The 20,535-nt window shown below is 49.3% G+C and overlaps 9 protein-coding genes across 9 annotated transcripts; 5 read left to right on the top strand and 4 right to left on the bottom strand.

Moving 5' to 3' along the window:
- Window positions 1-232: 232 nt before the first annotated feature.
- On the top strand, window positions 233-6,433 carry FSUBG_5358 (uncharacterized protein; the record flags this gene model as incomplete). Its single annotated transcript, XM_036683445.1, has 9 exons — window positions 233-503; window positions 554-3,756; window positions 4,041-4,074; window positions 4,516-4,547; window positions 4,628-4,722; window positions 4,774-4,795; window positions 4,853-5,089; window positions 5,138-6,137; window positions 6,189-6,433. 9 exons carry the CDS (start codon window positions 233-235, stop codon window positions 6,431-6,433), a joined length of 5,139 nt encoding a protein of 1,712 aa, XP_036539069.1.
- A 268-nt stretch (window positions 6,434-6,701) lies between these two features.
- Window positions 6,702-7,935, top strand: FSUBG_5357 (apoptosis RP-8; the record flags this gene model as incomplete). The annotated part of the gene is made up of 2 exons (XM_036683444.1): window positions 6,702-6,818; window positions 6,877-7,935. 2 exons carry the CDS (start codon window positions 6,702-6,704, stop codon window positions 7,933-7,935), a joined length of 1,176 nt encoding a protein of 391 aa, XP_036539068.1.
- Window positions 7,936-8,239: 304 nt separating this feature from the next.
- Window positions 8,240-9,147, bottom strand: FSUBG_5356 (eukaryotic translation initiation factor 3 subunit K; the record flags this gene model as incomplete). The annotated part of the gene is made up of 2 exons (XM_036683443.1): window positions 8,240-8,771; window positions 8,984-9,147. 2 exons carry the CDS (start codon window positions 9,145-9,147, stop codon window positions 8,240-8,242), a joined length of 696 nt encoding a protein of 231 aa, XP_036539067.1.
- A 373-nt stretch (window positions 9,148-9,520) lies between these two features.
- Window positions 9,521-12,255, top strand: FSUBG_5355 (DNA ligase 1; the record flags this gene model as incomplete). The annotated part of the gene is made up of 3 exons (XM_036683442.1): window positions 9,521-10,186; window positions 10,231-10,593; window positions 10,642-12,255. 3 exons carry the CDS (start codon window positions 9,521-9,523, stop codon window positions 12,253-12,255), a joined length of 2,643 nt encoding a protein of 880 aa, XP_036539066.1.
- A 1,181-nt stretch (window positions 12,256-13,436) lies between these two features.
- FSUBG_5354 (ap-2 complex subunit beta) lies at window positions 13,437-15,924 on the top strand (the record flags this gene model as incomplete). The annotated part of the gene is made up of 5 exons (XM_036683441.1): window positions 13,437-13,666; window positions 13,766-14,403; window positions 14,453-15,021; window positions 15,071-15,247; window positions 15,301-15,924. The coding sequence occupies 5 exons, from the start codon at window positions 13,437-13,439 to the stop codon at window positions 15,922-15,924; spliced, it is 2,238 nt and encodes a 745-aa protein (XP_036539065.1).
- A 386-nt stretch (window positions 15,925-16,310) lies between these two features.
- On the bottom strand, window positions 16,311-16,684 carry FSUBG_5353 (uncharacterized protein; the record flags this gene model as incomplete). Its single annotated transcript, XM_036683440.1, has 2 exons — window positions 16,311-16,504; window positions 16,600-16,684. 2 exons carry the CDS (start codon window positions 16,682-16,684, stop codon window positions 16,311-16,313), a joined length of 279 nt encoding a protein of 92 aa, XP_036539064.1.
- A 228-nt stretch (window positions 16,685-16,912) lies between these two features.
- On the bottom strand, window positions 16,913-17,875 carry FSUBG_5352 (Ngg1p-interacting factor 3; the record flags this gene model as incomplete). Its single annotated transcript, XM_036683439.1, has 2 exons — window positions 16,913-17,568; window positions 17,626-17,875. 2 exons carry the CDS (start codon window positions 17,873-17,875, stop codon window positions 16,913-16,915), a joined length of 906 nt encoding a protein of 301 aa, XP_036539063.1.
- Window positions 17,876-18,495: 620 nt separating this feature from the next.
- On the bottom strand, window positions 18,496-19,472 carry FSUBG_5351 (fat-free like protein; the record flags this gene model as incomplete). The annotated part of the gene is made up of 2 exons (XM_036683438.1): window positions 18,496-18,984; window positions 19,038-19,472. The coding sequence occupies 2 exons, from the start codon at window positions 19,470-19,472 to the stop codon at window positions 18,496-18,498; spliced, it is 924 nt and encodes a 307-aa protein (XP_036539062.1).
- Window positions 19,473-19,779: 307 nt separating this feature from the next.
- On the top strand, window positions 19,780-20,520 carry FSUBG_5350 (mediated genome instability Rmi1; the record flags this gene model as incomplete). The annotated part of the gene is made up of 1 exon (XM_036683437.1): window positions 19,780-20,520. One exon carries the CDS (start codon window positions 19,780-19,782, stop codon window positions 20,518-20,520), a length of 741 nt encoding a protein of 246 aa, XP_036539061.1.
- Between the last annotated feature and the right edge of the window lie 15 nt (window positions 20,521-20,535).

The raw sequence follows: 20,535 nt of genomic DNA, 5'->3' as shown, positions 1-20,535 counted from the left end.
CGCACCATTTCACCTCTGTTTTACTCTTGCTCTAATATCATTTTGGTAGATCTTCCAGCGTCTCACTGGCTCCACTCACAAGACGTAGCCACATATATTCTGCCTTGACTAAGGTAGTCCGAGCTTCCTTATACTTCCAAACCCTCCGCCAACGCCTTATAGACACAACATTACTCCCGTATTTCCTATCTGTCACAAGCCCGTGAGACTTTCCTCTCACTATTGACCGGCCATGCTTACGCCAACTATTGCCGTAAAAACTAGCTTTCTCTATGCTGCCGGCAATACGCCAGCAACCAGTCTGACCAGATCAGTACCTCAAGGCCAGGACGCAGATGTGCTTTCGCTTGGCTGTGGTGATCTGCGCAACATTCTTTACACAACATACCTGGAGAAAGGCTTGCGTGAGTACAACTCAACCTGGCCTCACAACTTGAAGCTAATCGGATCAGCTCAGAGAAAAATTGACTTTACTTGTTGCGATGTCGTGGAAAAGATTCTTGGTACGTGACTTACCCTACATCACAGTACCACAGCATGTTGACCAGAATAGCTCGCAATGCTTTCTTCTTGATATTCCTGCTTGATGAGGATTGCAAACTGAGTGAGGAGCAGCTTTGGAATGTCTACTACCATTTATTTGTGGACGAAGATACTGCCAAGATTGTAGCAGCTACTGCCACTAAGCTGCTAATCGTTTCCAAATCCCTTGATGAATGGAACAGCAGTATTTGGGGGAAATCTATCCGATTCTGCGATGCTGATACTCTATCAGATGTCCGTCGTGTTTGGATGTCAATCAAAGCTGCGGCATCCAAGTGTCAGTCCGATAGCTATATGGCGACATTTCAGCAGAATATCCAACCTTCTAAGGACATCCACGAACAAAAGCTTGGTGAAGGGCGCCTCAACTTAACAGCTATGCGTTCCGCTGCACCACTCTCCATACAAGCAGGAGCAAAACTCGGGGATATATCCGCTCAATATTGGAAAAATGGCACAGTCACACCTCGCCAAGCCAAGGATAAGCTGCCAAATCCGCTCCTTGCAAGTCTTCTCTCTGAGAACGACATTCTGCACTACGCTAGTGATCCAGTCTTGGGCTTTCATCTGGCAACGGCCTATGCTACTCTTCTCGAAGGCTCTCCACTTGAGCCCAAGATCAGAGGAAAAGAATTTGTAGCCTCAGCTTCTGCTAAGACCCAGTTCAATGAATGGATCTCTGCTTTCAAGTCGCTGAAAAGCAATGTTGTCATTCGCTTCGCCGTCGCGGATGCCTTGACGCTCTGTCACAGTTTACAGGCGGCGCATACAACAGGAAAGCCAGCCAATCTATACCGGCGAACCTGGGACCCTCGACCATTGGTCTTGGATCCGAAGGAATATGGAAAGGGTGGTTTAGGGCCATCGGTGTTCGATATGATCGATACCTCAAACCTTTGCGACCACATCGGAGCCCTCAACATTCTCTTCGCAGCAGGGCCTCTTCTCAAAGACGAGCCGTGGGCGTCCCTTTTCACAGAATTGCTCATCAGGCCTGAGGGTGATCAGAAGAATGCTCTAGACAAGATTCTCTCTGGACATGCACCGACCATCTCACTTCTGCTTGGTCTCAGTCCTGTGCAATACTGGACTAATGCCAAGGTTGAGTCCCATGTTGACGAGATTTTTCTTGGACTCATGAATGAAGTAAAAGGAGAAACGCAAACCCGAAACCGACTGGCTTGGAAGCGAGACAACCAATTTTCGGGTCAGGCTCGCCACGGGAAGCTGCATATAGACTCGAAGCAGCTCATCAAATTACTTTCACCACTCTATGACCACATGTTTGAGGCTGAGAACATATCGCAGTCAAGTGTGGGACAGAGGTCAAACACGTATGGCCACTTTATCCGTACAAGCTTCGCTACCATGCTCAAGATTGTCATGGCCCGAGTTGCAACAGACTGGCCATCCATGTGCTCAGCTCTCATTGACTCGATTGCTCAAGACCACCGCTTTTTGCTGGCTAGCAATGGCATGCAAGACCTGTGCCTTCAGCTTCACCTTCTTGGCGTAAACACCGAGCCATGGATTATCCAGGAGAGCAGAAGCCTTCCTCAAAATGGAGCTTTCAATCGCTGGAAATCCCTGCCGCCAGCAGTCGCTGTCACGGTAGTTGTGCCTAGACCGGCCATTGCTCGATTGTATAAACATCAAAATAACCCTCTTGGGCTTGCATCACCGCCACTTGTCGGATCTGTGAGATCTAGTCATAATGCTACCGAAGGATGGCAAAACATATTTGGAGATATCCAAATTTCCTTCGGCAATGTTAAAACTAAGAAGATGTCGGATGAGGACGAGTTTCAAGTGGTTATTGAAAGAGATCGGGATGGATGGGCCGGAGACTCTCCTCTTGTTGCATCTTTTTATGTGCCCACTTCAACGTTGCAGAACGAACCCAACTCAGCATTGGTGGGACTTTGTGTTCCACCCACGGGGCAGAACTCCTTCATTTATGGTCCCATCCTGGGAATGACCATGACTGTATTTGAAACGCGCACTGATGACAAGGCCAGCGTATTCGTGACGAAGCATTTACCTGGGCAGGATGGCTACCCTGCTGTATGTAGTGCTGTTAGGTCTCTCGAGAATGCGGTTAATCAGGGTCAGGATGACAAGACGACCAAGATTCTGCTCGAGATATCACCTTCTGAGTCTGTCATCTCTACCATTACTGGACACTTGGACATAACTTCGAAGAAAGGCAAGGGGTTCCTTAAGGATAAAGTCCCGATCGACTTTCGTCAGAAGAGCCCCTTCGCCATTGATATTGTTTTTGGAAAGTATGATCTTGTTTGCCCTCTCAACTTCCCGGTGCCTGTCACCAACGATGGAATGAAATCTCGTGTTGCTCGAACGACAGGCTACATCGAATTGATAGCACCACTGGCACAGCCTGGCTCTTCTCCTATACTGCTGGACTTCGCATACCCTTCAGCAATCTCTTCGTCTGGCGTTCCGGCCTGTCTCAACATGTCGCACCTGAATCTCGACAATCTCCCGGTCATTGATTTGGAAAACAAGGACCGAAACCGATGGATGACAACATTGACATCAATGCAGTTTTCAGCCCGAGAAAAATACCTACGTACTGTGCGCGGCGAAAGCGGAATCTCGCATGACCCGATGGTCAACTTCAAGGAATCTGTGTTTACCATGTTTATGATCGCCACCGGCTTACAGGCTGGCCAGACCGGTTTGTTTGCAATCAACCACCCGAAGCGAGGTGGTATTCACATGCTTGTTTTCGTCTCCGCCATCCGGATTGACGGCGATGCTGCTTCCGTTGTTATTGATGCAGCTATTATCCCGTTCACGATGGATCTTATTACATCGGGCCGGATGGAATCCTTCCTTCTGATTCTCCGGGAACTTGAATGTGGCAGTATCGATGTCGATGATGCAGAACTATGCCTTTGGAAGAAGTCTCTCCCATCAATGGTTGAGCGGTGCCGTACCTGGTCTCACGGAAGGAGTTGCGAGTATAAGAGAAAGGGGGCGACTATTCCGCTGAGTCTCAAAGATGGTGAACAGGTTCTGTGCTCGTGTGGTAACGGGCTCCTACCAGAGAACTTCGTGTCTCTCCCTGAGTGGGAAAACGCAGCCCCAAATGCAGTCCGTGTTGCAATCAGCCCGACCTATGCAATTCCGTTCAACGAAGAAGTCGTTGACCCTGCTGACCTTCCCAAGATGCGGAACCCAGTGACTCGGGTAGAAAGATGTCGAAGCTGCGGAAAACCAGAGGACCAAGCGGGAGTTACTTTAAAGAAATGTTCACGTTGTCAAAGGGTGAAATATTGCTCGGGGGAGTGCCAGAAGCGAGATTGGAAAAAGCATAGAGCAGAGTGCGACTAGATGAGTTGCAAGTGAATATGTATATTGGTTTGAAGTAAGCCAAGAGAGAGACACTGGACTTGGGAGAGAGCGATGAATCGAGAAAACAAAAAAGAAACTTTAGATCTTGAATCGGGTTATCAATAGAGATTAGTCAATAGGACGGTTTCTTGCCCCTCTTCACACCCTACCTTAGTGAGTGACCTTTAGAATGATGCAAGCTCGTGAACACATTGGATGGAAGGAGTTATTACTGGAAATTGAAGTTCTAGGATGTATATTAGAGAAGAGCGAAGTGATAGACCGGAAACCTGGGTCTTTAGACCTGAATGGCCTGTACAGAAACGAGTCAGTCATGATGTCGGAATAGCTTCATATATCTTTTAAGAAAAGTCTCACCTGATTGGTTGCTCACCGAGCCCCTCGGTCCTCACCTTACACCGCTTTCCACCCCTTGGAGGGGCAGAAAAAATGTCCCAGCCTAGCCCATCCGCTATTGCCTGTGACCAGCTGGTGCAAGCTTGTGCGATTACGAAATCGCGAAACCTCCTACACCAGCACCGCTTTTTCAAGTCTCGACCTATTTGATCTCGACATAGCCTTTGTGCCCACTGAGATCTATAATCATGTCGGCAGCACAACTCCTCAACCCCAAGGCCGAGTCCCGAGTACGTCGATACCAATAACTATAAACCCCCCCGCAGCCAAAGTGGCCTTGCCTTGCAACCTGCTAACCCGCTTGTCGCAGAGGAGGGGCGAAGCTCTGAAGGTCAACATTAGCGCTGGCGAAGGCCTACAGGATGTTTTGAAGTCCAATCTGGGCCCTCTGGGTACCATTAAGATGTACGTGTTGTCATAATTCTCATATGGCGATGTGAAGCTAACAGTCTTCAGGCTTGTTGACGGTGCGGGACAGGTACAAACTCCTATCAAAATACCCCATGGCGACCCCTAAACTGACCGACCACCTCAGATCAAGCTGACCAAGGATGGAAACGTCCTCCTCCGAGAGATGCAAATACAAAACCCTACCGCCGTTATGATTGCTCGAGCAGCGACCGCTCAGGACGATATTTGCGGTGACGGAACCACCTCTGTGGTTATGCTGGTTGGCGAGCTTCTCAAGCAGGCAGACCGATATATCTCTGAAGGACTGCACCCTCGTATCATCACTGATGGTTTCGAGGTTGCCAAGATTGAGGCTCTCAAGGTGAGTTTTTGTTACCTCGCCCCCTGAAACTTTGGCTCAACGTCGTAGTTCCTCGACTCTTTCAAACTCGCCAAGGAAGTTGACCGAGAACTCCTCCTCAATGTCGCCCGAACATCGCTCGCTACCAAGCTCAACTCGACTTTGGCCGCCAAGCTTACACCCGATATTGTCGATGCCGTTCTTGCTATTTACCAGGCTCCTGCGAAGCCCGATTTGCACATGGTGGAGATTATGAAGATGCAGCACCGAACAGCCGCCGACACTCGGCTGATTCGAGGACTGGCCCTTGATCACGGTGCTCGCCACCCCGATATGCCTAAGCGGCTCGAGAACTGCTACATTCTCACCCTCAACGTCAGCCTGGAGTATGAGAAGACTGAGATTAACTCTAGCTTCTTCTACTCCAGCGCTGAGCAGCGTGATAAGCTTGTTGAGAGTGAGCGTCGATTCGTCGATGCCAAGCTCAAGAAAATCGTCGAGCTCAAGAAGGAGCTTTGCGGTAACGACGGTACAAAGAACTTTGTTGTTATCAACCAGAAGGGTATCGATCCTCTTTCTCTTGACGTTCTTGCTAAGAACAACATCCTTGCTCTCCGACGGGCCAAGCGAAGGAACATGGAGCGTCTTCAGCTTGTTTGCGGTGGTGTTGCTCAAAACAGCGTTGACGACTTGTCTGAGGATGTTCTGGGCTGGGCTGGCCTTGTCTATGAGCAGACGCTCGGCGAGGAGAAGTTCACATTTGTTGAGGAGGTCAAAGACCCCAAGTCCGTTACTTTGATGATTAAGGGCCCCAACGCCCATACCATTGCTCAAGTGACGGATGCTGTCCGAGATGGTCTGCGAAGTGTCTACAACATGATTGTCGACAAGTCTGTTGTTCCTGGTGCTGGTGCTTTCCAGGTTGCCTGTGCTTCTCACCTCAAGAGTGATGCCTTTGGCAAGTCTGTCAAGGGCAAGGCCAAATGGGGTGTTGAGGCATTCGCTGATGCTCTTCTTATTATCCCCAAGACTCTGGCTGCCAACGCTGGTCTTGACATCCAGGATGCTCGTAAGTTTACTATTCTCCGAATATCCACGACAAAGATCTAACTTGCTATAGTTGCGGACTTGCAGGATGAGTACGCTGACGGCAACGTCGTTGGCCTTAACCTCGAAACCGGTGAACCTATGGACCCTGAGCTGGAGGGTGTCTTTGACTCTTACCGAGTTCTGCGAAATTGCATCGCCTCCAGCTCCAGTATCGCATCTAACCTCCTTCTATGTGACGAGTTGTTGAAGGCTCGACAGATGGGCAGAGCAGGCGGACCTGGGCCTGGCATGGATGGACCTAATGATCACATGTAGGAGATATCACGTTAAAATTGAGGCTAGACAAAAGGCTCTGGGGCGTAATATACACAATTACGACTTATTCATGACTCAAGCATGTTTGTAGCATTTGTAATACGTTAGTACGTAGCGTACATGAGTGCATCACGTATTGCTGGTTTGTAGTCCAACATTTCTACTGATGCGCTAAGCCCCGCATTGTGACAGACAGCTTTTTGTAAAGAAAAAAAAAATATTTACCCCACCACTAATCACTTAAATCAAGCTCATCAATATCTACATCATGGCCTCATACGATTCCGATTCCTCAGACGGCGAATTCGAGGAGACAAATGTGCTCCTGGGATATGCCTCTAAAGAAGCAGACGAAGACACTGTCAGCAAACTCGGAGGCCGTCCCGTATGTCTTTGGCTTGTCCCGCACCAGACAAAACTGTACCGACTAACAACGAAATCAGGACTGGTTAGACGAGAATGCTCCCAGCGCAGCCTACGCACGATGCAAAGTCTGCAAGGATTTTATGGCTTTGATCCTGCAGCTCAACGGCGAACTCCCCGAAAGATTTCCTGAGCATGAGCGACGAATTTATGTGTTCGCCTGTAGAAGACAAACTTGCCGGCGCAAAGATGGCAGCATCCGCGCACTGAGAGGTCTGCGGGTGTGGAAGGAGGAGGCATCCAAAGAGTCCAACGAAGAGAAGAAAGCTGAGGAAGAAAATCCAAAGAGCGACGGACCTGGATTAGGAGAGGCTCTGTTTGGTTCCAAGGGATTGGGAAGTGCTTCTGGCGCAAATCCATTCTCTAGCAATGCGAACCCATTCAGCTCTGGATCTGCGAACCCATTTTCCTCTTCGGCTTCACAGTCTGAACCTGCCAAACCTGCCTCTCCCGAGCCAGCAACAACAGCCCTCAGCAAAACATTTGCAGAGTCTCTCAATATTAAGGATACACCGGCATCGCCACCCCAACCTTCAGAGCCTTGGCCCGCCGAAGATGCTCAGGCCCAGCCGTATCCTACTCTCTATCTAGCTGACGCCGATTTTGAAACTCTGGAACCTACATCCACGAATGTTCCCACCAACGCCCGTCTTGAAGATGCCGATGCCGCAGAACCTTCTATACTGGATCGCGAGGCTTTTGAGTCGAGCATGGACGCTACGTTCCAGAAGTTTGCAGATCGTCTGGCGCAGAACCCCGAGCAAGTTATTCGTTATGAGTTTGCAGGCACTCCCCTCTTATACTCAAAAAAGGATGCTGTTGGTGAGGCTGTGAACAAGGGTGCTATCCCTCGGTGCCCCAACTGTACGGCGAGAAGAGTATTTGAGGTACAGTTGACACCAAATGCTATTACAGAGCTTGAGGCAGACGACATGAGCTTGGAGGGCATGGAGTGGGGTACGATAATTGTTGGTGTGTGTGAGAAAGATTGCTCGCCTCGAGGAACGCCAGTTGGAGAGGTTGGATACCTTGAAGAATGGGCTGGCGTACAATGGGAGGAGCTGTCCAAGGGGAAATAAATGCCAGGACAATTTGGAAAATAAATATAGCGAATCAAAAGCACTGCAATCAAGCCACATTGTCGGTCTACATGAGCCAGATACGATGTAGTAAATCGCAAAGTTCTATGCATTTCTAGATCCTTGGATTGCTCTGCAATGACATGTCCGATTAAACGCCTAGTTTTTGTAACCCCCGCCATGCTACCATGTGAGCCCTTCCTAACCCCTCCGCATCATCAATCGTGATGTCCGAATCCAATCAGATGGTGGGGGAAGTGCGCGAAAAATCCCTTGTGATCCGCTAAAACTCTCATCAAAAAGCTCAAACAGTGTCCTCCCACGACCGTCGGATTACCCTGGAGAACTGCTCGACGTTGACATCCTCACGGATCTCAGCCTTCTTAGCCTCGTTGTCAGGGTTTGAGGGAACCTTGACGCTGCCGTCACTCTCAACAGTCCAACCACAAACCTCGGTAACGAACTTCTTGGTGGCATCCTCGTTGAGACCGAGCCATGACTCGAGATGGGTGGTCTGGATCTCACGGAAAGCCTGTGAGACGAGAAGGGCGATCCGGTGTCGAACGACGTCCTCAAAGTCAGGAATGTCGGCAATCAAATCGGCAACCATGTCGTCGTCGAGATCGGCCCAGAAACGGGAGTACTGAGCACCCTCAAGCTGACCGTTGAGGGATCGGAGCTTGGTGATAGCTTCGCCGAGGTCACCAGTGACAGCAGCGGAGGGGTTGATGAGGTGTAGAGCGAGAGAGAACTGTGCCGAGGGGAACTGGGTCATTGTCTTGACCAAGACGTTGGTGATCACCTCATCCTTGATACGGTCGGGGTTGAGCTGGTATCTTTTGAGGAAGTTAGCCTCGAGTCGAGCAGTGTTGATGCCAGAGGTTGTTGGAGTAATTGGGCATTTCAGTTGCACTAAAAGTTGACTTCAGGTGCGGCCAAGTTGAGAACAACCCGCCACACTAGTCAGGTAATAGGAAACGTTGACAAACGGTCATCATATAAGAGCCCGAGTTGTACTGTAATATGCATGTATAGTAAGAACACTCACAGTTTCAGCAGTGTTCGGTTGGCATTGCAGTCAGTGAACTTCTGCTCGCATTGGTCTTGGAGATAGGTCTCAAGGGCGCCGACAGCCTCGGGGTTGTATCGTTCGAGTCCGTTGATGATGGACGAGATCTCGCTGGGCCTCTCAGGCGGATCTTCACCGTTCATTATGGCTGATTTATAGGGGTCGTTATGAGGGAGGGGTGATGTTCTGGGGGAGAGGGAGGTTCGCGATGGTGGGGCAGAGCGAAGATTTCGACGGTTGTGTGAGTGAATCGCTTGTGCGTGCCGAAATGGTTTAGCGTTGACTGAGCGGGCTGGTTCCTGAGGTGATTTCGATTTTCGAAGCTCTTTAACTCGGTCACGTGCCTTCGCGCCAACGTCGTCATAGAGCCCGCCGCGTTTATAGAACAAGGACGTGAAGGGGCGTACCTATTTCTCTATTTACATAAGCTTTGTGGTGGAATTGCTTTGTCTCTCTTCTGGAATTCTTCTGTTTTCAGCGGTGGTAGTCTCAGTCAAGCTGGGCATCAATGCAAATATGCCCAGTCCAACCAAGAAACGAAAGCTCAACAACGGCACCAAATCATCCACACCAACCCGTGGTCTTGAGTACTTCTTTTCGAAGCAGAAGCAGAATGACACAGAGTCCAGTAAAAAGCCAAAGACAGCAGAAAATGCTCAAAGTACATCAAGTGATGCTACTACAGCATTAACAGACGAAGAATTAGCTAGGAAGCTTCAAGCAGAATGGGACCAGGAAGTTGCAAACACACCACAGAACACACTACAAGCACAGACACTTGAGCTTCCGAATAAACACAACGAGTCAGTATCTCGAGATGAAAGCCCTAGTCCTGCAGGCCCAAAACCGAAGCCCCCGGTCACTCTCCCAACGGCTCTCAGCAAGCCTGGCACACTCACCTCTGCAAAACCTACACTCAGTCTTCAGGCAGCAGGTATGGCTGAGGATACGACCACTACATCAATACCTCTTGACGAATCTCCTCTAATATTCGACCCATCTGAGTATCTGGACCAACTGAAGGAGCACTGGGCATCTGAAGGCGGCAATGCGTCATATGCTCTTCTCACCCGCTGCTTTATTCTCATTAACGGCACTACAAGCCGGATTAAGATTGTAGATACCCTTGTAAACTGCTTAAGAGTTCTTATTGAGGGAGATCCAACAAGCTTGCTACCAGCTGTATGTCTGAAACTACATCTCTTGAGCTTCTCTGACTTTCGCAGGTATGGTTGGCAACGAATGCAATTTCACCTCCTTATATCTCCATGGAACTCGGACTGGGTGGCTCAGCGATATCAAAAGCATTACGGAACGTTTGTGGACTCGACAACAGAGCTTTAAAGGCCATCTACGACAAATATGGAGACGCAGGAGATGTAGCTTTTGAAGCCAAGAAAAAGCAGAGCTTCACTCTCAGAAAACCAAAGCCTCTCACGATCAAGGGCGTCTATGAAACTTTGGTCAAAATTGCCAGCAGTCAAGGGCAGGGTAGTTCGGAAGCCAAGCAAAGATTGGTGGATCGATTACTACAAGACGCTCGCGGTGGTGAAGAGAGTAGATTCATCGTGAGAACACTTTCTCAACATGTGAGAAACCCATGTCAGTACTCGTCGTTATCTTCTGACAAGCAATAGTTGCGTATTGGTGCTGTAAAAACAACGATGCTGATTGCCTTATCACGGGCCTTTTTGCTCTCGCGCCCCAAGGGTACTGATTTTCCTCTGAAATCGGTATCTGATCTTGCAAAGCTCAAAAAAGAAGATTTAGCTGAAATTTGGGGTCGAGCTGAGGAGATAGTCAAGGCCTGCTTTGCGAGGCGCCCGAACTATAACGACCTTGTCCCCGTTCTCCTAGAGATTGGAATTTCCGAGGAACTACTAATCCGATGTGGTCTTACCATGCATATACCGCTACGACCTATGCTCGGGAGCATCACCAGAGACTTGGCCGAGATGCTCACAAAACTACAGGGCCGTGACTTTGCGTGCGAGTTCAAGTACGATGGACAGAGAGCGCAAATACATTGTGATGCGAGTGGAAAAGTCAGCATCTTCTCGCGTCACTTGGAGGTCATGACAGACAAATATCCTGACTTGGTTGAGCTGATACCTAAGATACGCGGAGAAGGCGTTGATAGCTTCATCATGGAAGGTGAAGTTGTCGCAGTTGATCGTGAAACTGGTGAGCTCAAAAATTTCCAAACGCTCACAAACCGAGCGAGAAAAGACGTCGACATTGGAAGTATCACTGTGGACGTTTGCATGTTTGCGTTCGACTTGATGTATTTGAATGGGCAGCCATTGCTAGATCGACCCTTTCGAGAAAGAAGAGAACTGCTACGATCACTCTTCACGGAAATACCACATCATTTTACTTGGGTACAGAGTCTTGATGCTACATCTGCGGACTCCGAATCTGTTCTGGAGTTTTTCAAGGCTGCCACGGATATCAAATGCGAGGGTATCATGGTAAAGATTTTGGATAATTTACCCACGGTACCATACACAGACGACGGAGATGACGATGGGCCAGATGGGACCAACAAATGGCTAACTCCAAACTCCAAGTCCAGAGGCAAAGGGAAAACGAGAGGGAAGAATGACGAAAATGGGGAAACCAAAACAAAGACGAGACGAAAACCATTACTGGCCACCTACGAGCCAGACAAACGACTTGATTCCTGGCTCAAAGTCAAGAAAGACTATAACTCGAGCTTTGATACTCTCGACCTTATTCCTGTCGCCGGGTGGCATGGGCAAGGACGCAAGGCGAAATGGTGGTCGCCTATTCTCATGGCATGCCGTAACGAGGAGACAGGGTCCTTGGAAGCAGTATGCAAATGCATGTCGGGATTCACAGATGCATTCTACAAGGCTAATCGGCAATTTTATGACGATGGCGAAGAGAGCGGCGAACCCAAGAACACCAGAACTAAACAACCCGCCTTCGTCGAATATTCAGGTCCAAGGCCAGATATCTGGTTCGAACCACAAGAAGTGTGGGAAATGGCATTCGCAGATATCACATTGAGCCCGACTTATACTGCAGCAATTGGTCTCGTGAGCGACGAGAGAGGACTAAGTTTGAGATTTCCAAGATTCATGAAGAAGCGGGAGGACAAGAGCCTTGAAGAGGCGAGCACCAACGATTTCTTGGCTGGTCTTTGGCGAAAACAAGAAGCCAAAGCGGAAACCACCAAGAGTGAGACAGGGGTAGAGGCGGAAGAGGCGGAAGAAGCCGATGATTGATTGAGTCTCAGCTACATATCAATCTTGATTAATACTAATGAACAAAACGCCATGCTCTGGTTATTCGAATGGCATCTTTGGAGCGCAATGATGACGACGATCTATCCGTCATTTACCAGCATTTAACCTTTGCGCGATGAGACTGAAAACAGCGATTGATCCCATGAAAAGAACGGCGTTATAGAACTGCTTTCGATCAGTATGTGTCGCTGAGACAAACCGGAAGACGGCCCACCGCTTTTCTGGAGACATCTCGTTCTTCGTCATCTGTTCGTGACTCGATAAAGAGTCGACGGAGGTTTGGCAGCGCCTGTTTGTTTCTTAGATCTCGTTATGCTACGGGAACAAGTACAGCATTCTTCACCATTGTATAGCTTGGCCGATTTGGCGAGGACTCTTATTCCAGGGATCACAGACAACAATAAGGCTTCATTGGGGAATACCTTAGGTGTCTCTCTTCTTCGTGTCTGTGATTGATCCTCTTAGAACTCGCGATGATGTTGAAATCCAGTTCAGCAAATGGAAGAGCTGATGAAAGGGTGACTAAGCCTGGGTATGAAGGTGGCCAAAAATAAATAAATTGTTAACCATTGAAGCCACGCTGCACGCGAACGGAAATCAGGCGGAAGTTTAGAGTTAGGGGGTAGCCTAGCCTCGATCCACTAACCGGAGCTTACAGGGTCGCTGTAAAAGGCCCCCTCCTGGGGGGGCAAGAAAACAACAGACCTTGATATGAGGTGTCAAAATAAACTCAGTAAAAGTCATCCTAAGCTTAGACTATATCACCTAAATGTTTTTTTCACTTAGGATCGAGGTGCTGAGTTTTCTTTCCTCCCCTTGCCCCTTTGGTGATTTGGGCTGCGACTCAGTGGCCTAGACCTATCTTCGTGGCCTTGGCATATTTGGTGACAGTTACATCTGCCTTGCCTGTCCATACGTAGGTACCTAGATTGATCAACTCCCTTTCCGATTATCTCGACTACGTCGCCTATCTAAGACGCATCCTCCGATACGCGATAATATCGGTGGATGCAGACTTCGACACTTGAGGACAAGTAGCTTGTACTCGGCCCTGACCAATTCGACTAACTTAGACTGTCACCGCCGTCTTCGACCACTCAATCTCTCATTGCTCTCCAACTTTCCAACTCCTGCCCCGTGCCCCTCCGAGAACCTCGACGATGGCGGTAAATCGCATTCGCGGCGCCTTCGCCGTGCCTCGAAAGGGCGAGACCTTTGAGCTGCGCGCTGGCCTGGTTTCTCAATATGCATACGAGCGCAAGGAGTCGATTCAGAAGACCATCATGGCCATGACGTTGGGCAAGGATGTGTCGGCACTCTTCCCAGATGTGCTCAAGAACATTGCGACCGGCGATCTTGATCAGAAGAAGCTTGTATACCTCTACCTGATGTATGTGGACCAAGCTGAATAGCTGCTGGAGCTGTCTTCCCTAGTTCTACAGCTGCCAACTGTTCGTGGGGTAAGATGAAGAGCTGACACGATGGCCAGGAACTACGCCAAATCGCATCCCGATCTTTGCATTCTCGCCGTTAATACGTTTGTGCAAGACTCCGAAGACCCAAATCCGCTGATACGAGCACTGGCAATCCGAACAATGGGATGCATCAGAGTGGACAAAATGGTGGATTATATGGAAGAGCCCCTGAGGAAGACGCTGCGGGACGAATCACCGTACGTGCGCAAGACAGCTGCCATTTGTGTCGCCAAACTCTTCGACCTCAACCCTCAGATGTGCATCGAGAACGGCTTTCTGGAGGCTCTTCAGGAGTTGATCGGCGATCCCAACCCCATGGTTGTCGCCAACTCAGTGACTGCTTTGTCTGAGATCACCGAGACGGCGCCCGAGACCAGGGCACTGATTGTCACGCCTGTGACGCTGAAGAAGTTGCTTATGGCCCTTAACGAGTGTACCGAATGGGGAAGAGTCACTATCCTGACAACCCTGGCCAACTACTCTGCGTCAGATCAGAAGGAGTCGGAGCACATCTGTGAGCGTGTGGCACCTCAGTTCCAGCATGTTAACCCTAGTGTGGTTCTTGCTGCCGTCAAGGTTGTTTTCATCCACATGAAGGCTCTCACCCCTGAGCTTGTGAGATCATACCTCAAGAAAATGGCTCCTCCCTTGGGTATGTATATGACTACAAGATATTGAAGTTACACACTGACCGAACTCAGTTACTTTGGTTGCTTCTCAGCCTGAGGTCCAATACGTCGCTCTACGAAACATCGATCTCCTGCTCCAGGCTAAGCCAGACATTCTTAGCAAGGAGATGCGCGTCTTCTTCTGCAAATACACTGACCCTCCCTATGTAAAGCTTCAAAAGTTGGAAATTATGGTTAGGATAGCAAACGAGCATAACTACGAACAGCTCCTCGCCGAGTTGAAAGAGTATGCCCTTGAAGTCGATATGGACTTCGTCCGAAGAGCCGTCAAAGCAATTGGCCAAGTAGCCATCAAGATTGAGAATGCTGCTGAAAAATGCGTTGCAGCCCTCGAGGATCTCATCTCTACCAAGGTCAATTATGTTGTCCAAGAGGTGATTGTCGTTATCAAGGACATTCTTCGAAAGTACCCTGGCTACGAGGGCGTTATTCCTACACTTTGCAAGCATATTGATGAATTGGACGAGCCCACTGCCCGCGGATCTCTCATCTGGATTGTTGGAGAATATGCTGAGAAGATCAACAATGCAGACGAGATTTTGGAGAGTTTCGTTGAGTCCTTTATGGAAGAGTTCACGCAGGTCAGTCACATAGTAATGGTCATTGAGCTTGAACTGACAGGATTCGCAGACGCAACTGCAAATATTGACAGCGGTGGTGAAGCTGTTCTTGAAGAAGCCCGGAAGCAACCAAGGCCTCGTCCAAAAGGTTCTTCAAGCAGCGACAGCGGAGAACGATAACCCCGATATCCGCGACAGGGCATATGTCTACTGGCGTCTTCTCTCCTCTGATCCCGAAGTTGCTAAAGTGAGGAATTTGTCTAAAGGATCCTCAGAATAGTTGCTAACTACGTTTCTCAGAACATTGTTCTATCTCAAAAGCCCACAATCACGACAACCATGACAAGCCTTCCTCCGGCCCTTCTGGAGCAGCTCCTCACCGAACTCTCTACTCTCGCTTCCGTCTACCATAAGCCTCCTGAGTCGTTCGTGGGTAAGGGTCGTTTCGGCGCCGATGAGATCCAGCGAGCAGCTATCCAAGAACAGCGACAAAACGCTGCCGAGAACCCTATCGCTGCTTCAGTTGCTGCCGCTTCATCCAACGGATCTGGTGGTGCTCCTCAAAACAACATCGAGAATTTGTTGGATATCGACTTTGATGGCGCCGTGCCTGCATCCCAAGAGCAGAACAGTGCTTCAGCAACTCCCGATAGAGTGGCCAGCCCATCTGCTGGTGCGCCTTCAGGTGCCATGGCTGATATGATGAGCATGTTCGATGCGCCGGCGCAGGCTTCTGGAGCTCCTGCACCTGCTGCAGGTCCCAGCAACAACATGAATGACTTGATGAATGGTTTCGAGGGATTGAACTTTGGTGGTTCGTCAGCAGGCGAGCCCCTACCAGCAGCAATGCAGCTACAACAGGCCCAAGGAGGAGCTCCTCAACAGCCCAAGAAGGACAGTGAAGACCTGTTGGGTCTTTTGTAGATGCATAAACGTATACATGAATTTCAAGCCCAAGATATGGTCATTGGTTGATTGGTTCAAGGGAGTATGGAGACGCGCTGGTAGGAAAAGAAGATGGATGCCTTCATGGAGGTTATGGTGTTGGTACATACAAACAAACACATGTTGTTGTTTCGCGTTGTAGGCTTGCCAAATAAAGATGCTCTAATTATAAACTCGATTCCTTGGTTTTCCTGTTACTCGGTGATGTACAGCGGCGTGAAGACCGCCTACGTACGGATATCGTTATCTAGACCCTTCGTTACATACCCGCCCTGTTCCTATGCCTGTCGCGTGCCCTTTTTATGCAGAAACTCCATGCAGTATAACCCCAACATCGTGGAAGATAAAGAAAGGGTGATTTATGGCTACCCTTGCGCGGTGTCGTTGGCTGCGCTCGTCTTTGCATACTCCTCAGGTGTCTGGCACTTGGCGGTCCAGGCGTGGATAATGGCGATTTCGTCCTTGAGGGCGGCGTTGACGAGGCGGTGGCGCTTGAGAGAGTTTAGGCCCTGGAATTGAGGAGAGACGATGACAGAGTTGAAGGCTTGACCACAACCGCCTGAGATATCCTCATGTTAGCTACCTATGTCGGACTCTACGCCGTGATCGGCCTGGAGGGGTTCGCGGGGTAGAATAGAGTAGAAAAGAACTGACCCGACATGTCTGTGACTTCAACGTAAGTAGCCTCGAGGCGCTGCTTGATGGCCTCGCGTAGAGAATCGTCTGTGATTTGCGACATTGTTCTGACTGGAGAAGGGGGGGGGATATTAAGGTATGGAACTTGGAAGTAGTAGAACGAAAGTAAGAGGTCGATTGATTGATTAGATATCAATCGTGGGGTAAAATGCACAGTGTGAGGCGGCATCTGACCTTGAGCCAGCCGCCCACGGAAAAACTATAGAAGTTGACATAATTTATCAGAGATTTTATTGCTCCTTTGCACTTCAATTTCTTAATCCTATTCAAGCTACTTGAGATCATTGACATCCAAGATAGTAAAAGGATCCTTATCGTACTTGCTCACAACAACCTCCACCTCTGGAACATTCTCCTTGATGGCAGCCTCTAACTTGGGCCTGAGCACTTCTTGAAGATATCCTCTTTCAGAATTGCTGTGAAAGACTTGGACAAGTGTCTGTCCCTGTTGAATAGCTCTCAAAGCTGAGTGATGGCTGGTCTCGCCAGTCACCAAAAGATCAACCTCGGCCTTCTTGAGCACATCATACCCGCTACCAGCGCAAACACCAAAGCTGCCAATCTTGGTAGTCTTGACATCAGCACCAACAGGACTTGCTACCATGACATGCCTGAGACCGCCGAGCTTCTCAGCTAGACGAAGAATGATCTCAGAGAGAGAAACATCACCTTCGAAGCGGCCGATGGCACCATAGCCTGCGCCAGAGTGGCTAGAGGGAGCAGAGCTACAGGGGATCGCGACAGAGCGTTGGCTTTGGTGAGGGCCAGAGACGATATCTGCAAGCCATGTGTTGAGTCCTTCAGGAGCGGCATCGACTGCAGTGTGAGGGCAGTAGACAGCAATACCAGCCTTGGCAAGGCGTAGAAGAGTAGCTTGCTGAGGATCTTTGTTGGTGATGGACTTGAGGCCTCCGAAAATGAAGGGATCTAGCATTGTTTCAGTAAATTCCAAAATCCGACTTGAGATGTGGGATCAAGACTCACGATAGCTGACAATGACACTAACATCCTGCTCAATAGCATCAACGGCGACTTGGTAGGTCAGGTCATTCGTCACCAAGACCTTGTTTGTCGTCTTGGCATCATTTTCTGAGTTTCCTACCAAGAGCCCAACATTGTCCCAGCTTTTGTCTGCGATTTCCTCGGGGTAGAGCTTCTGCATAGCTGCGACTACAGCCTTTGTGAAGGTTGAAGATTCAACCTGCCAGGCGCCCCAAGCACCATTGTCGGCCATCTTAGGTGACGAGTTGCTTGTAGGATGACAAGAAGAGCAGAATATTCTTGGGTTTACAAGAGGAGGAAAAGCCCTTGCAAGAGGTGAGCTAGGAAATCGAGTTGAGCTTGGGATTGTTGTAAGTAGTCTGTTCAATCTCAGAACGGAGCCTCTCATAGCAAATGTGCTACAAATGTGTGATATGAAATGCTCAAACGCTGGATTGGTCTTGAATGCAGCCTGTTAGGGGTCTCTATTACCAATTGACAGTGCAAGATGCAAGGCTCACTCACCAGCAATTTCCTCGTTTGCCTTAGTAGCTTGCTTGACATGAAGCTAGAAGCTGTTGGAGCTTGAAGCTAAGAGCAGAAACTGTGACTACCTACGTACCTATCTATAGTGGAGGAGGGTCAAGTGAGCTCATACTGTGTGTGTTTGTGCTGTACACTGTCTATTAGATCCAGGCAGTCTATCTAGACTAGGTAGTGCTTCTAGATGAGCTACCTAGTTATGACTTAGCAAGACAGAAACGCTGTGATTCAAATGAATCTCTTTCATCGTATTCAATAACAAGATCTTGGAAACTCTTCCATTAATGAGATGCTGCAATAAAGTATTGGGTATATTTCGTAACCTGCAGTTCATGACCGTCCGTCTTTTGACACACGACTATCTCTTGATCGTCTTTCATCTCTTGATAGCCGTTCGTCTCTTGATAGTCTCTCGTCCCTTGATATCCTTGGGCTTGAAGCGCTGCTCTTATTATCGACTGGCCTCAACGCCTCATCGCCCTCTTCAATGCACTCCTCGACATCACTGCCACCAAGTCCTTTCTCTTTCCATGATTCTAGCAGTTTTCGTGGCATCACCCACTCTTTGCGCGCTTGCGCAATCTTTCCTCCACTAACAAGTGCACGTAATCTTTCAGGTGTCGCTAGGACCTGTGCTGCGAGTTCTCTTGTCCGTTGTAGTCTAATTGCTGCGTCTCGTTTCTGGCCCTCCTCAGAATCTGGCGAGGGAACGGTTTCCCGAAGGGCATCTCGGATAGAGGATGCTTGGCTGTAGATTTGTGCGATTGCTGGGTCGAGTGTTGAGGCCATAGGATTCAAAGGATCCATATTCGCTCTCATCTAGTTACGATTGTCAGTATCGCAACCCTTCGAATAGTAACCCATGAACGCACCTTGCGAATAGTCTCTGTTGCTGTAATGAGCTTACTGTAATTGTCGTATACCAATGCTTTCTTCTCCGCATCCAGCGCGCGTACTTCTCCCACAACTCGTGTATATAGCCTCAAAAGCTCCTCGAGGCTACTCTTCTCAACAACCTTGGCAACATATTCATCGGCGTTGAAGTCAGGGGCATCGATCTCTGTAGCTGGTACTTCAGAATCGGGAATCTCTATACGAGGGGCCGAGGCGCGCAGATTGTAGTACTCGCGAAGGGCGGCGCGATTCGACGTTTTGCGTTGCTGTTGTTGAGGGGGGCCAGGAGGCTGTGTAGGCCCTTGTGTGAGAACGGGAGACGCCAGCGCGGACCGAGAGGTTTCGAAGGAGGGACGGTTGGAGTTTGTGGGAGTACGGCGAGGAGGATCGCGTGGCGACGCTATTGTAGACATTTCTGTGACTTGTCGAAGTTCGGAGACGAAAGATGAGGATGATCGTGGCTGGAAGCGTCGTGAGTCTCGGCTTGAAGCTGATGAGCTGGAGGTTAACAAGGCTGACTGACCTGAGCTCGGTTGACACGGTGGAGGACCGTTAGTGGTTGATGGCCTACAATCCAGGGGCACGGCACGCTAAGATTTAGGGGATGCTCCACTCTCAGCCGCTGAAACGTCATTCCCTTCACAAGGCTGAGCAGGAGCTCCATCTTAGATTTCTCAACACCAAAAGATCAATATTGTGATGATATGTCTGTAAGAAAAAATGGATCTCGTCGGCCAACTCCGGGCTTCAATATTGGCACAAAATCTTCCTCATCCTTCAACTGCGTTTCTCAACTCACTTATAGCCACCCGCTCACCCCCGCCACCACTTCCTTCTCTTCTAGCCACTGCCAAAGCTCGATTGCTAGCAGCGGATTTGACCGGCAGTACAATCATAAGCACAGCTTCTCTTCAGAGTTTCCCTTCTGATGCGGACTCTACAGAATCTCGTGAGAAACGTATCCCGAGACCTGTACATGTGCAAGTGCTCGATATCGAGAATCTTGCCTCGAGTCGTTGGGAACAGGTTGAAGAGATGGAGGCTGTGGCTAGGGGCGAGACTACCCGTGGAAGAGAAGTTGTTCGTGTTACAGCAGAAGACGATGATGAAGATGGCGTTGATGGTCCAACCCAGCGACCTCCAGCTTCTCGGAATACAGCTGGCCCAAAACCAGCAGGAAAGAATGCGACGCATCGACTCATCCTGCAGGATTGCAAAGGAACAAAACTATTTGCCCTTGAACTACGACGTTTTGACAGTATCGGAGTTGGTAAGACTCAGATTGGAGAGAAGATCTTACTCAAGGCTGGGACGGTTATTGCCAGAGGAATGGTCTTATTGGAGCCGGATAAGTGTGTCATGCTTGGCGGGAAGATTGAGGCCTGGCAGAAAACATGGGTCGATGGACGATTGGCGAGATTGAAGGAGGAAATAAGACAAAATGAAAGACAGGCATCGTGAGGGGCTGTGGGTTTA

This window comes from Fusarium subglutinans (genome assembly GCF_013396075.1).
Source record: "Fusarium subglutinans strain NRRL 66333 chromosome Unknown NRRL66333_c0000052, whole genome shotgun sequence".
Taxonomy (NCBI): domain Eukaryota; kingdom Fungi; phylum Ascomycota; class Sordariomycetes; order Hypocreales; family Nectriaceae; genus Fusarium; species Fusarium subglutinans.
Note: the sequence above shows the minus strand (reverse complement) of the source record. Positions and strands in the feature narration are given on the sequence as shown.